The 16,267-nt window shown below is 34.8% G+C and overlaps 1 protein-coding gene across 2 annotated transcripts; it reads right to left on the bottom strand.

Annotated features, from left to right (window-relative positions):
• Positions 1 to 6,491: 6,491 nt before the first annotated feature.
• On the bottom strand, positions 6,492 to 16,062 carry LOC147409500 (putative glycosyltransferase). 2 transcript variants are annotated; one of them, XM_086429687.1, is made up of 17 exons: positions 15,797 to 15,931; positions 14,189 to 14,355; positions 13,747 to 13,860; positions 13,582 to 13,637; positions 13,270 to 13,412; positions 12,814 to 13,011; positions 12,532 to 12,731; positions 11,834 to 11,933; positions 11,112 to 11,705; positions 10,739 to 10,861; positions 10,017 to 10,097; positions 9,603 to 9,934; positions 9,212 to 9,469; positions 8,256 to 8,340; positions 7,936 to 8,161; positions 7,113 to 7,281; positions 6,492 to 6,881 (listed from the first exon to the last, which is right to left on the bottom strand). In XM_086429687.1, exons 2-17 carry the CDS (start codon positions 14,209 to 14,211, stop codon positions 6,743 to 6,745), a joined length of 2,841 nt encoding a protein of 946 aa, XP_086285813.1. In that variant the 5' UTR covers positions 14,212 to 14,355; positions 15,797 to 15,931; the 3' UTR covers positions 6,492 to 6,742. The 2 variants fall into 2 exon arrangements, with proteins under 2 accessions (XP_086285813.1, XP_086285807.1); XM_086429681.1 differs by lacking the exon at positions 14,189 to 14,355 and having other exon boundaries at positions 15,797 to 16,062.
• Positions 16,063 to 16,267: the final 205 nt, after the last annotated feature.

Consider the following 16,267-nt stretch of genomic DNA (forward strand, 5'->3'; position numbering starts at 1 on the left):
TTTTGTTTTGTGTTACAATTTTAGATTTGCTAAAAATTAGGGGTAGCAATGGGTCTAGTCGGGTCGTGTTGAGGTAAGGGTATTATGAAAATTTACCAAACCCAAACCCGACCCATTTAATAGTCGTGTCAAAAAGTTAACTGGGTTTGGAACCGATCCAAAAAGGGTTAAATTAGTTCTAGATCTTATCTAGGAACTTTGTATTGTTGCGGAAAAAAACTATGAAGATAAAATCAGAGAAAATAATAACACAAAAGATTTACATGGTTCGGCAAAATTACCTACGTCCACAGGCAACGATGATATTTCTTTATTGATGAAAATTGCGAAAATACAATACAATTTTTAGGATTTTTGAACTTGAAATATATATGACATCCTAGGGCAAAACACGCATTTTAATTATGAAAATGCCCTCAAAAATTGTACGGACGCCAAAAAAATGTCAATTCTGGGCTGAATTGTGTGTGTGTGTGAGGCTGGGGCCTACTAGCCACCACACTCCCGCCTACAGGAAACCCAAAAAAACTCAAGTTAGGGCCATAAACCAACATGTATCTCATGAATTGGGTACTAATCCAATCTGATAACATTTGGATTGGCTCCAGAACTAATACAATTCATTTTAATAGAGGATATAATTTATACATGTTCCAAAGTAATCAATGTTTGTTATTCATAAGTGTGGGTACACTTTTGAAGTGTTATATGACCAATGTATACCAATTAAATTAAAAATATATATATTTATAAGATGACAGTAAGACAAGTCATACTTTATAGAGCTTACTATTACGGTAATAGCTCCTATAAATGGTACACTAAGAAAAAGTAGACTTGGATTATTTGGATACATTCAATGAAGGTTGACTATAGTCCCAATTAGAAGGAATATGTAAGTCTAAGGTTCTAAAAAAATTTCAAACTGACCCAAAAGAGTGTGGATTGCGTTAGTAATAGTTGAGCAACTCCAACTCTTTAAGATAGATGATGATGATCCAATCGATTCACTACTGGATCCCAAATACACGATCTAGACCCTAAGTTGTCTACGTTCCTTATCATTGTTTGAAAATTTATCTCTCGAGCACATGTTTAGGTTTGGCCTTAATGGAAAAAATAAAATGGAGCACCTAACAACACATCTTCACAGACCAAGAACTACGAGATCACCCCAGAATGAAAGGGGTGACGAAGGGGTCATACCTTTCGAGATCTGATTGGATCGGTTGGCAGTCCTAGATGAAACATATTCTTATTTAGATTCACAAGTGCTACATTATTGTTCTTACCCTAAACCTAGTAATTATAGTGGCAGTTTGTTTGCTATTTGGCCCCTCCACAGGAGATTCAAACATTAGTTAAGAGTAATTAAATACATGGACTTAACAATAAGATTCATATTAATGATAATTAAATTGAAACTTAGCTTCGATCTTTCTCGTAAGTCCATCCAAAGGGAAAGGGGAAAACTTTGGACTGGTTAGACAAATCTTTTTTTTTTAAGCTTTAGGAATATTGTAAACATGATTGTGTTCATAATCATATTAAACATTATCCTTAAATTTATAAATGCATATACTCCAACAAACCATAATTCATTAAGCCTGCCTAGGTTGGCATTTTGTTGTTTGAGAATATTAAAACTTATCTATATCATTACAATAATTTGTTATATATATCATTACAAAGGCAATATTTGTAATAATTAAAATCATATTTTAAGAGTTTGTGAATATTACTTGTAGAAGTTGATTTGGGCTTATCTTGATCTACTCTACTGTTGCTCCAAAGATGCTCATTGATCCTATTAGCACCGGTGTGCTGCCTGTCAATAATTCTCTAACAATCAAATTAGAATTCTCGAAAAGATGTTGCTCCTCTCTCTCTCTTCATCTCCAGAGATCAAAAAGATCATCTCTCCCTCGATCCTACCTCTATTATATATCCCACCCTTAAGATCAAGGTTTCCCCCTTATTCAGGATTTGATCTTGTAATATCTCACGATCATAGAGATCTTACTTAGTAAATGGAACATTCCTTAACGTATTCCAAGAATCATTGGATTCTTCCTTGAATTTCATATCTTGGTGAGCGAAACAAAAAATTGCATGAAAACTCAGATTTAGTCTGCCCTACTAGTTAGGGCAGACTTCAATCCATGTTACCCTAGTAGTCAGGGCAGACTTTGATCTATGTCCTGCTCTTTTGACGAGCAGAACTGAATTATTAGCTCATCCTATGTAGCACTTGCTCTTCGAAATCTCCTATACTCTCCAATTCATGTTCTCAACGGGACACGTGTAAGGTCTCAATGAGTTACTAATTTTACCCTTTACGCTACTCTAAGAGATTACATCTTATTTTTTAAAATATCTATTAGGATGTACGGACTTACGTAAGGAGGGAGGAGGAGGGGGGGGGGAGGGAGGAGGAGGGGTCAGAGCCAAGACATATGGGTCCCTCCCTCGAGCATGTGCAACGCCCACACATCACATGCACCAAGTAAGTGAGGGAGCACCTCACGAGTGGCTCTAAGGAAATATTACTTATATTGGGTATCAAACACACAACCTATGGATTCTCACCGTTTATTGGATCCGAAATTGTCATTGAGCCACCCTGTCGGGTCCATAATGATTACATCTTATTTGTACTTCCAGTTGTAGGGACCATGATGATGTTAAGTTGGACAAGTCAACGGTATAGGGGTTGTTAATATAACTAAAGATCAATCTATCATGAAATTGCTTAACCTTATTGGAAAATTGACTTGAATTGAGAATTAAAAAACCCAGACCGTCCAATTTGATCATTATGAAGATAAAAATGCTGCACTAAGGATATTTACCCACATGTCATCATGATTCAAAGACCCCTTAAAAGGTACCTGAATCTTGTAATCCAAGTAGGAGAACAAAAACAAACTTGATGAATTTAAAGGTAGACTAGAGACGGAAATAGTAGAAGCAGATATAAACACATTTTCGATAACAAAATACATGGATACTAATAAAAAAAAGGGAGAGTTTACCTGACAAACCCAATTGTTGTATTTTTATTACAAAAACTCCCTTGAAATTATGACAACTCCACCGGAACCTTACTTTATGAAGTTTGTTACCTATCAAATCTCAATTTATCAAGTTTGTTAACAAGCAAACCCTGGAGTGATAATCCATCTCATAAAGTTCAAATTTATGACGTTAATTTGTTACTTAACATACCTTGGAGTGTATTATAACCGCATCAATTTGTGGCATCCAAAAATATGATTTGATGCCATAGGTTTATAGAGGACAAAATTCTAAGAATTAAAAAAAAAACAAAAAAAAACAAAAAAGTTAATTTCCACAGTTGAATTTTAGTTTTAAATTTCGGTGTTTAGTAGCCATCCATTTTCAACACCTACGATCAAGCTCAATTTTTTTTTTTTTTTTTTAATCTTAGTTTTTCGATGAATCTGTGAAATTTACAAGTCTATGTCGTTAGATTTCTAATTTGATAATCCATGTGAGCCCAACGATCCTTAGCAAGATTTGAAATCTTGCTAAGTTAGTCATGCTAGCATGATTCATAAAGTAAGATTTGTTTAAGTAACGAACTTGATAAAGTAAGGGAGTTTTTATAATAAAATTATAACAAATAGGTCTGTCTGGTAAATCTCTTTTAAAAAATATTAAAAACTGTGGATCTAGACAAAATGGATTGGAGGAACGTGATTTGTTTAGCCAATTCCAAATCTTTGGGGGAAGGCTTCAATGATGATTATGACTATGGAATTTATATTCGAAAATCTCACTTAAAAGTCAAATTTCCATATATTTTTTAATGTAAAAAAAATCAATAGAGTTATGGTAGAGATAATCATCATAGTGAGAAAAACTCATTTTATGGTCAAATGTGATGTCTATGTGGATCACATTATTTGGAATACAAATAAAGAATAAAAGTAGGTAGTAAGCATAAATAACTATGTCTTCTTCATCTTCAAAGAAGCTCTTTGATTTTGAGCTCTACTCAAGTAAGAAAAGTTCTTATGTTCTTTAAGGACTGATTCAGAATGCCGTCCCAACTACATTATTTGTTTTTTAGAGCTTCAATTGGCACACCAACTTTTACTAATGCCACACTAATTCTTATGTAAATCACCAAAGTTGGTGTGGTGTTAGTAAAAGTTGGCATGGCAATAGTAACTCTGTATATTTTTCATGTTTTTTGATGTATTATGTATAATTTGATTAATTAATTATTATTATTATTATAATAAAAAATGATAAATAAAATTTGGTGCGGTGGTATGAGCTCTATTTATATAATTGACAAGAAAGGTCAGAGATCAAGGACCTGTTGTTGAGCAGGTACACTGGATAATGATGAGATAAACTCATTAAAAAAAGGGGGAAAAAAAGACTTTTTAATTGACAAGCAAGACAAACAACGAATTATTTGAACCAGGTTGGAAATCAGATTATTTCAATCAATTCGGATAAGTATGGGAAGGTTTCAAAGATTATACAAAGAGTCCGACTTGCCTTATTTTGTAAGGATTTCACCCTCATTTAGAGTCCAAGGTATCACCTTGTGGCATCCAAAAAGTTTTAGATCCGATGTTTCAGGGTTGTAGAGGACAAAATTCTATAAATTTTAAAGAAAATTTTTTTAAAAAAAATTATTTTTCGTTGTTGAATTTCAATTTTAAATTTGTGAGTTAGGTGAAAGTTCAATAACTATCCATTTTCAAAATCTTAGATGAGACTCAAAAGAAATTATATTTTTTATTCTCAAATAAACTTAGAGAGTTGTGGTGTTGGATTGTTGAGGTCGTAAACTCAACTCGTAATCCATTTGAGCAAAACCACCCTTAGAAAGGCTTAAAATCTTACTAAGTTAATAAGGAAAATATTTCTCTTATACAAAAACTATTTATGAGTTTATTCCCAAAAGAGTCTTCTATTTGCACACACTACAATGGCAAATTGTACTTACTAACGTGACTTCTGTCACAAAAAATAATAATAATAATAATATCATTTTACCCTTTTGTTTTGACTTGTTGCACACACCATCACCTACCAAACAAAAAATCTAAGATTCACTTCTTCCTTCCTCCCTCCCTCTTCTTCTTCTTCTTATTCATCCCCTTGTAAGTTTTGTGAGAGGTTAAATTAATGGAGATTGGGTTTTAAGATTTTTTTTTTCTTTAAGTAATCTTATTTCTTTAAAATTTCTTTTAATTTTTTACAATTAATCATCAAGGAAGATGAAAAACCTACTATTAAAACTTCAAAATGATAATTTTGAATCGAAGAACTCGACAGATTTTTTGACAAATTTTATTTAATAGATTCAGACCGAACTTGTTTTATAAAATTCATTAGGTACATACTAAATATTACTAAATAGATTAGATAGGTAACTATCAAACAAAACTTTCACATGTGAATGACTTCAACTTGATTGAAAGTGTAACGTTAAGAAAAATAAGTAAGATCAAAACCTAAAATCTTTATTGAAACATTTCTAGATGCAAAGAAGAAGAATAAATGAATGAGAGAGAGAGAGAAGAAAAAAATGGATCGGTACCTTAAAACGGGTGAAATAAGCAATTTAAATTAAAATGCATTTATTAAGTGTGCGTAGATACTCTGCAACCTCACTTGAAATCCTATGTTGTCCTTCAGATTTAAAGGCTGAAAGAAAATTAAAAATTTGAAATTGAAAGGTGAAAATATTATCATATTTAATGATTATTCGATAAATCATTGATTAATCCATCCACGATTTAACCGGATGATCCCTTACACACAGAATTTTTATAAATTTTTGGACAAATCTGGAAAAAATTTAGGACTATATAGTTGACAAGTATTTCTCTTCCAACATGTTCCTATCGTGTAATTACTTGGTTCGTGTCTAAAATCTAAATAAATAAATGATCCAGTGAGAGCTGACCCATAAGGCCATATCATCAAATATAATTTCACCTTGACAGTTCAAAAGAAAAAAAGAAGAGAAAACCTATTATCTAACAATGAACCAATGAAATAATCAAGCGTGTATTAAGAGCATCCCTAGTTCACAAAAACCCTAATGTTAAAGAAACCCTCGATACACATGGGCATCCTACGATTGATTAATCTAAATCTAAGAATTGGTGAAATCCCGGAATTCTCTCTCCCCCATCTCAAAGAACATCAAGGCTCTTATCAAACACTATTTTAGCAAATGTTTGATGCCTCCATCTGAGAAACTAAAAAATAAATATTGAACCTACCTATTAATTTTAATTTTAATATTCAAAATAGACATCTAAAAAATCGAACATATCAACAGGTGGCCAATCCACTTGGTTACTCTGATTAGTCTGATTTGGACCAGGGCCCATCCAAGTCGAACGTGTGGATTGGCACGTCAATATGCATGTGATCCATATAGAAAAAGGGAAACTAATTTACTAGTATGGAAAAGACCACATATGTACAATCAAACATTCCATTCAGTGCAACAAATTATTTACTTTAGACTAAAATAAAACTTGTAACAATGATTTTTAAAACAATCATATCTGAGTTGGTCAAAAACATGCCAGAAAACATATACAAAACATTCATATAATCTGTAATTGAGGAACATCAGTATAATTAGTGATGAATAGTTACCGATTTGCCCATGGATTTCAATAAAAATCCAAGTGTTGAACATGAACTGGCCAGTTGTATGGACCAATGGGCGATATAGTCAACAGAAGCCTTCATATTTGTTCAACTCTCCCCACACAGTTTCTTCAACTTCTTCCCATGACTTGGCCATTCTCAGTTCCTTCCATAAACTAAAGATGGCTCCCAAAACATTATCCTCATGCAAGATACAATAGCACCTGCAAATATATATATATATCAATCAAAAATCAATTTAATCAAATAATTACATCAAAATGCGCAACCGCTTCGTGAGTTAGTTCCAGGACACTCAGATAAACAATATTTCAGTAATTTCAAAGGAAAATCAAATCATCCACGTCATGACTTGACTCAGAGGTGTATTAATCAAATAATATTTCCTCAGAGACCAGACCAAAATAGATAAAATAACATATTTGCCTACTTACATGGTATGGTATGATAGTCGACCAAACTTATTGTTATCCTCTACTGGTTCATTTGGTGATATTCTTCTCATCAAAGGGAGTTTGTAGCTTTCCAGAAACCGCTGAAGCAGATGTGAATCTCCTCTAAAGACATCCAGATGTATTGGAATCAAATCGCATATAGGATCGCCTGCAGGAGATAAATCAATTGTTTCTAATTCAATATTACTAATTAGATAATTAGTGGGTAAGTTACATGGATGCATTTTATATTTAGAGATGCATAGACAACACTTTTATACACAATTTTTTTCCCTTCAAAATCCTTCCACATTAGGCAAGATCCAAAAATGTGACTGAAACATACTATTCCCTTGGAAAAATATTACTCTAACAGAATCTCGTTGCTTTAGACTAATTGTACATCTGTGGGCTCCTAGGGAAATTTTACAAGTTCATTTAAAGAAACAATCAAAGAAGAAATAGAGGTCCAATCAAGATGGGATGATGATCCATTCCAGATACATTATGCTCTGATTTTAAGGGATACAGAAAGGAGACCATCGACCAGATTGGGTGGTCAAAACCCTTCAGTCCTTGTGATTTGACTACAGCATCCACCATATGTTCCGACTTATCTAAAATGGGTAAAAAAAAACCCCTACGTGGAAACCAAACCCACCAGCTTCACTACCACAAACACAGGCATGGAAGATGGCTTTTTTCCATCTTCTCATACTGAGGCATGTATCTCTCCATACTAAAGCATTAATCACCTAAGTAACTTAAAGGGAACATTTTTCTACAGCCCAAAATGAAACAAAACAAGTGAAAAAGGATTCACCTATAGACAGGTCACTGAAGTCAAGGATGTAGCTAGGACGCCAATTCCTCTGCTCTCCATTGCTTTTATAGCCGTTGACCAAACCATTAGTCTCCAGGCTAGTATCTGGGGAATTATCATCAGAGCAAGAACTAACAGAACACGGTTCCATGTAAATATTGTCGTCCATAATATCTGAATGTATCCAACTGGAAGACTTGCAAACCTTGTATATGCCACTTTCATCCTAAAACAACACTAAATATCAGATATTGCAAATAACAAAAGATCAAATGTTCATGAAATTATGAAGAAGAAAAAATAATGATTAGAGATGGGACCTTAAACATGTTAAGCAACATTGAAAGATCTTCTGGGATATATTCCACAACTTTTTCTATGAGACTGCTTGGAATAGAATCACCCCTGCAAATTGCAACTGAAATGTCAGAGCATTCTTATTGATCCACTTAATAATGCCTAATCTCGAATCATGTAGAATACAAAAAAGATGGATTTCACGTCCCTAGTCAATAATTATGACACCAAGTGTATCACCATTAATAATTGTAATTAAAAGTATAAACCTTCCTAGAAAGAAATATTTAGTTCCATAGAAAATCCAAGTTGAAGGACCACGGAAAATGTGAATATTAATAATTGTAAATGAATAAACAACAGAATGAAATCCATGCATTGGCTTCAAGCAACATATACTATGCAGAATAATCACCACCAGATGTACAATTAGTCTACCACAGAATGAAAGGTTATGCCAGGGTATTTGAACTTTTGGAAGGCACCGAGTTCTTATTGGAGATAAATTTTATAGAGTCAACTGAAAAGAGGATAATTTTCACCTATAAATAGGATATCATCAAACACGACATAGATGCAGTTGTGAGGACCCACCACTCAAAGGGTGCCACCCTACCACCTTGAGCTATAAGATCTCAAAGGTCAAAAATTCTAACTAATTAGACGATGGAAACCATCCAATCTATATTTTTTTCCTAGACTTTTCACCAGAATTGTTCAGCCATCCGAAGAATTAAATAGATTGAATAGTTAAGTTCCCTTGATCAGGTTGATTGCGTAATATGAGAGATCTACATTAAACTCAAAAGCCATCTTTTTAGCTAGGTTGGGACTGCCAACTCAATAGCCATCTTGCATATTCACATGTCATGATACCCAATCATAGTTAACAATTAGCCATTGAAAAACCACTGTTGGTGTGCTGCCACTTAAAACTTAGAGATCAATAAGGTGTTTCCTGTTACAAGTGAGGACATACCATTTAGCCAAGCGACTTGTGATGTCCTTTTTCCTCCTCGTCATAGTTTCAATAAAAAGACCCCATTCTCCTGGAATACTAGACCTCTCATCAACAGCTTCCTCTAAAACATTCACTGAATGCATCTTCGAACCCATCTTCTGTTCATCGTACATGAAATTATGAAAAGATGGCAGGGGCAAGAGATGAAGATTACGCAGTTGATCTCCCAAAAATGAAGCTAGATTTAGGACATCATTCCATGACAATGCATCTCTCCTGAAAAAGAAAATTTTGAAAGAACATCAAGCGAAATTACTAGACACCATAAACATTAGTTTCTGTAAGATATGAAAAAGGTTAAACATCGAGCTTCTCTCCATTTAAACTGAAGTAAAGAAAAGTAACTCACAAATTAGCAAATATATCCCCTTTGCATCTTTTAATTATTATATATGGCCATATGGTTGTGCATCCAACTGAATGGAGAGAATCATTTATTGGCATCCCAGCTTTTCTACATTCAAATTGTTTCTTGCTCCATACACCGAAAGGAAAACCATCTGTTGTACACTCATCTATAATCAGGTTGTTGGTAGCAATTACATCTGGTATTCCTTTTCCATCCCATGGCACAGTTCTATAAGACCCATTTTCTTGGTAGAGTATTCCGCTCACCAAAACATCAGGAATGTGGTTTTTCAGAGGGGAGTTGACTTTATGAAGAAGACTGTAGAACTCAAGCTGCAAGCATGCAACAGAAAATTCACCAAATTTATATGGAAAAAGACGATGAAACAAAATAAGGTAGAAATTTAGATGATACCTCGGAACCCAAACCATGTATAGAAGATTCCAGACCTCCTTCGACGTAGATCTTAATTACACAATCAGCAGTGAGATAAACCTGTTGAGATATTTACACAGATTACATATTACATGTTGAGACCTGTTCAAAAAGGATTACTGGTATACAAAGGAAAATCAAGGTGGAATAGAGGTGAGCAAAACTCTCACCCCTATCACAATAGATTACACAAAGCAAAGCTATAAATACTAGATTATAATATGTTCCCATCTAAATATAGGATCATCAAATCTGAGATGCCTAGTGTACATTCCTTCTACGAGTATTTCACTATTTTTCCAATAAAAAATCATGAATAGCAACAACAACAAAAATCTCTTGAGAATTTCCCATGCTGAAAAACTCCCAAGGATGAGATTTGCGGTTGAGATCTTATTCCTTCTTCATTTAGATAGAGGTATTAACCCTATTCGGGTGTATGTGATCTGGCAGCTTAATTGCTTGAAGGGTTTTGTTAACATGTGCTCTAAGGGAATATGTTAAAGTGCATTAAATATACTTGAGAAAAAAAAATTGTACCAAAAATGCCCTCTGAAAAGTTTTTTTTTACCAAAAATACCCCTAGATGCTTATTCCCAAGGTGTATTTGTTGCACTTTCATGTGCACTAAGGGCACACATTAGCAAAACCCTTGCTTGCATACTCAAACAATAAATAGATAACAAAGGGAAGTCACTTACAGGATTGCTACCTGTGCCCACAGGAAGCTTCTCATCGTTCAATGGAGAAGGCAAATTGTGGAAAGCACAAATTTCTTCCATGCATGCAGACCATTTGTCTGCATTGAGTGCTAGACAAGCTCCCTAAGTAATATCAGAACATGAAATAAAAGTATCATGAAAAAGAGATGCAGTAGCTGAAAGAATCAATGCAGAGTTGATCTATGGGCAGATTCATGCATAAGTATTAACATAAATCTTTCATGTAAGTAAAAATACCAGGCACTCATTGAATCAACAATCATGAGGATGGTCAACTAACTGTGCAGTTGTACACATGGAAGTTGGCAACAGTGATCGGTTGAAGAATAAATAAATAAAAATCAAATATTACCTTCCATATTAAATTTCTCATCCCTGGTTTTTGAACCCAAAGCTTGTGTAACCATTGCCTCATTTCTCTTTGTCCTATGCAATTGCTTGGACTCCAAATAGAGTTGTAATGGTCTCTCTCTTCTTCTAGAAACAAGGATAAGAAATCTATATCATAAGAGAAATCTTGAGACTGAAAGTTGTTGTAACTTTTTATGGCCCCATTTGTAGCAATTTCATCACAGTCATCATCAACATGTGAGTGTTCCCCAGATTTGGAAACTTTGAGCCTCTTCTCTTTCCTTATCGTGTCTGGGTAATTTGGCAGATCTATATCACAGGATGCATTCTTTTTGGCATTAACAGAACTTCCATCATCAACAGCAAGCAATCCAGCACGGCAAACTCCTTTATGGCGATAACCAGGAGCCATATCCAGACATACAAACTCAAAGTTTTTTGAGTTTACAAAGTTTTGGGTAACAGCAATTGTGGTTTCCAGATTTAACACACAATGCCACCATCCACTAGGGACAAATATTGTCTCACCAGGTAGTTGGGTGGCCTCTATTGGCCTGTCCTGGTCCGCAAGCAGCGGATAAATATCAAGCCACCACTGTGAAAATGCAAAACAGAGCAACATAATACTTAGTATCTTTCATAATCAAATAACACTATTCAAAATGAGAGAGAAACAAAATTAGTCTAATGGTTTTGGGAATCATCACGACTAGGGAAGAATACCTGCAAAGATGATGGAGTATCAACGTTGACATCACCATCTTCTTCGTTTACATGTACTGTAACACCTGGAGGTACTTTACCAGGAGGGTACAGTGCCCACCTATTAAAACATCAAGTACCATTCAGACGCCATATTTATCAACTATGGTTGGTAAAACATGTGAAAGATAAGTTAGTAATTAAGAGGGAAAAAAAACCCTCCACATAAAATCAATAACAGTCAAAACTAAAGAAACTTTTATGCATACTGAAAATGCACAAAACAAAGTGAGAGAATAACAGGTGCATCACTATATATGATGGGTGAAAGGATAAGAAAGAAATTCGATGACCTTTATGAACATCCTAAAATGACGACCCTCCTGATACATGGAATCTTAAAGGTAATGCAAAATATATCTATTCAAGTTGATTAGCAAGGTAATGAAGGACGTCAGGGTCAAGGAGGACTGTCCAGTTGATTAGCATGGTTCTTGTGTAGGCTTCAATTTTTCCCCAATTTATATGAGGAGGCAAGGAATTTAAATTTGGTTCCCTCACAAGCTTTGATAAGTCCATAGGAGAATGCAAGCAAGTTTATAATCCATTAACAGGTAACACTGATATAAAGGTAACTAATTATATTATCATTGCATCTAATAAAGCAGGATGACAACATGAGGAGGAAGAATTGATAGCCAGTCCATCATAAGATTTACCTTTTTCGCCCATGCAGGAGAGTGTTCCAAGCACTGGTGAGAGCTGGATCAACATGCCAAGATGCACCAGACCTCTCTGGCCCAATGATTAGCCATCTAAAAGGTGGCCGTTGATCTCTATCCAAGACATCGAAAAAGTCTTCTTGGAATATATGAGGCACGTTGTAGTCTTTCAACAAAGTCGGTGCAACTTCCCCAAACTGTAAGAATTCGGAGTCAGTAATTTCAATTAACAGTAAGAAACTCTGGACTTTAAAAATATCTCAAGAAACATAGAAGAACCTTGTCATCAAAAATGTACAGAGGGTCTTCATCATGCTGGAGTTTCATGTATGAGACATAATCCTTGAATTTCATAATGATTTTCCTTGAACTCCTTTGCGAGATCTTGAATTTAGTATCTCCATAATTGCACAATAGTTGCTCAATTGTCCAAGTGTTTCTTGCAGGCCAAGTTTCAGCCAATGAAGTAAGCAAAACCTGGGATAGAATTGGAAAATGATGGCTTGTCAGCTTTTTGGTAGGCAATTGGTGAAGGTGAGTTTTCAACCCATTACCATTTCAGCTTATGCAAAAGAAAAAAAATTGAGATATATTTTGGAAAGTAAAATAAGAAAAAGATATATTTGAGGTTGATCTCCAAGTCAATGTGTGAATCCATATCGATAGTTTCTCTTCACATTGGTAAGTTCATTCCAAAAGACATATGAACACTAAAACAATTTGTAAAAGACTAACCGGTTTCTGACAATCATACTTGTGATGAAACTCTTCTAGAGAGAGATCTTTCTTCCTCTCCACCTCTCCTTTGTCCATATAGAATGCACCCAATGTGGTAAAACATCTGTATATTCTTTTGTATAGGAATAAAGAATTGAATCCTGCAGAAAAGTAGCCCCATTAGTGATGTGTTTAGAATAAAACACTGGCATGGTAAAATATTAACAGAGCTCATTACGATGAGAATGTTCTGGATATTGGTTTAAAAAAGTGTCTTAAAAGAAAATATTGTGAGCAGACAAGAACCAATAAAGCAAAATGGTGTATTACCATTGAAATGCAGAGGCTTTCTGCAAGACTCTGCAAATTCATCAGGAATATGGTGTCTGGCAAAACAGCAAACAGCAGTCATCAATTTGAAACGTCCAGAACTCAAAAATTGAGTGAGGTCTTTAGAAAACCAATGGCACATAAACATGAATCATCAATACATACTGGTACAGTGTCGTCTTTTTCCAGGAACCCTTATATTCAAGCGGACCGTTGCTTGAACTCTTAAGGCATAGAGTCATCCACAGAGGTTCTTCATTGCATAGTATGTACATCACACTGCAAATTCACAAAAAATAATGAAATAATTAATGAAGTTTTATTAAGTGTAAAGGGATCAATGCACTTCATGGTAGCAAATGAAGAACTAAGCTTCTATGCATTAGTATGAAATAATCCAAGACGACCAAATTTATGAGGATAGAACTAAGGGACTATTTGGATGGACCCCAGAATAGTTGTGCTGTTGTGCCTGCCTCTGCCTTATGCCCATATACCCATTCAAATAGACCCTAACAATTGTCAACCATTTACCAGCCCATTGAACGATAACCATTAAAGTTGCAACAAACAGACCTAGGCTAAAGAAAAACGATTATAAGCTCACCTGAAAGGTAGACCAGCAGCCATTAAGAATGTTTGTGAAATGCAATGATGTAATCCCAATATTTCAGTTCAATAGTTAAGTTCCTCCTCTCCGATAGAATACCAGATAGACCAGTTAAGCAGGAAAAATTGTTCAATCAGGGTGTTATGCTCCCATTCTTAAGTTTCCTATTTTGGTAAAAAAAATAATAAATAAATAAAAACTAGTTGTTGGAGTTAAAATATTTTAAATTACTGTTGTAGTAATTTTTTTAGAGTTTTTCCTACTTTGAGTAAAAATATGGATGTTAGGCGTCTTAGGGTAAGATCGTTGCAGGAGATATTTATTTTGGCGTGGGCTTTAGCCCAGAAGTAATTGTTCTAGTGGGAGAAACATTAAGAAAAAAAATCTGCTATTCCAGTCTTTGTTTATCTCTTTTATTATAAAGGGATTGTCGCCTTGAAGTGGACAATTAATCCAGATCTATTAATTGCTATACACTGTAAGTTGAACACAATATCTAGTATAAGGGCTCTGTCTTGGGCTATTCTTTGGCTTCATGTTTACATTTTCTTTCTTTCTTTCTTTTTTCCTTCTGAGATTGTAGCAGTGTTTTGTCACCTATCGATTCAAAAATAGTAAATGCAAATCTCAGGAGCATCAGCAGCCACATTCTCTTACATTCCATGGATTCCAACTCTGTGTGGTACTTCAAAGATCGGAAAAAATATTTCATAATTTAAAACAAGTCAAGGAGTGTGCTCCAAATCTCTGATTTTATCTGAAAGACGATCATTAATTATTGGCATGGATCAAAAAATACGATGTGGTAATTGCAAGTTAAAGGAGAAAGTGGAAATGTCGAATGCCTTTTCTAGATGCCCCAGCTTTGTCACCTAGGTATTCCGAAAGGGTTTCTGATAAGTCATGCCATGTCCCTCGTTGGTCCTTAATGCCAAAATTTCCAAAATTTGAGGATGAGTGGATGACCCAACAATTAGGTCAATTAAGCAGAGTTTAACTATGTTGTTGAAGAGAATAAGATCCATAAGGTTTCATTTTTCATTTGGAACCGAAGCAATCCAACAGTATCAATTGTATGAAAAACCCAATGGGACCTCATTACGGTCGCAATTTGTAAAAGCCTCATGTTAGATTTGGTCCTAGCTTGAGCTTCAATGAATTTAAGACTGGCCACTGAAGCCAGACACTCTCATATTCAATTTGAAAAATTAGCTAATCACAATATAAAATATAGGATTGTGAGGAATGAATCAACAAAGCTTTCTCCCAAAGATTTGGGGTCGATTAAACGAATTATGTTATTCCAGTCCACTATGTTTGGAGCCCTATCTTTTTGTTATTGAAAGTGAGTTCATGTTTGTTTTCACCATCTACAAATAATGCGAGTTGTTATTTTGCATCTTAATTTCGTTTATTATGTGTTAATTATCCATTAGAGAATAGAAAATTAAATAAAATTAACCAAACAGTGACCTATCAAACATGGAGAACTCTAAAAACCTAGAAATCAATCGATCCACGTATTAAAGACAATAAAACTGTTCGAATATATAGAAATCAGAAAAAAAAGGAAGAAAATTTGCGAGACAATTAGGGATAGAAGACCTGCTAACGCAAGAAAGGCGAGCGATGTCGCGATGAGATAGATTCTCCAAGATAGCGCAGATGAGTTCATCAGGGATGACTCGTAAGTCCCCCAAAGCTTCGAATCTGCGATCTTTCAGCTCCAATTGGGATGATTGAGTGATCTCCATTAGTGAATTTGTGAGATTTCTGGTTTGAGATCTAAGAGATCGTGAACCGAAGCAGTTCTCTTCTCTTCCGGGCAGGGTTACTGCAAAGATAGCGCGGGCAACTTGGACTGCGGAATGCGAACGCAATCGCGCCCGTTATAAGTTAGAACCGTGGGCCAAACCGCGTTGTATAAAATGTCAAACGTCGTTGGACGCCATCCAACAAACCAATGTGATAGTGAAATGTGGAAGAAAAATAAATACACGTGGAACCTTTTCACATGTGAGGAAAAAAAAAATTAGAAGGAAACCATATGCGAAGTAACGTATAATTCTCTTCCCT

Source organism: Akebia trifoliata, chromosome 2, assembly GCF_017979445.1.
Source record: "Akebia trifoliata isolate Shusen 1 chromosome 2, ASM1797944v1, whole genome shotgun sequence".
NCBI lineage: Eukaryota > Viridiplantae > Streptophyta > Magnoliopsida > Ranunculales > Lardizabalaceae > Akebia > Akebia trifoliata.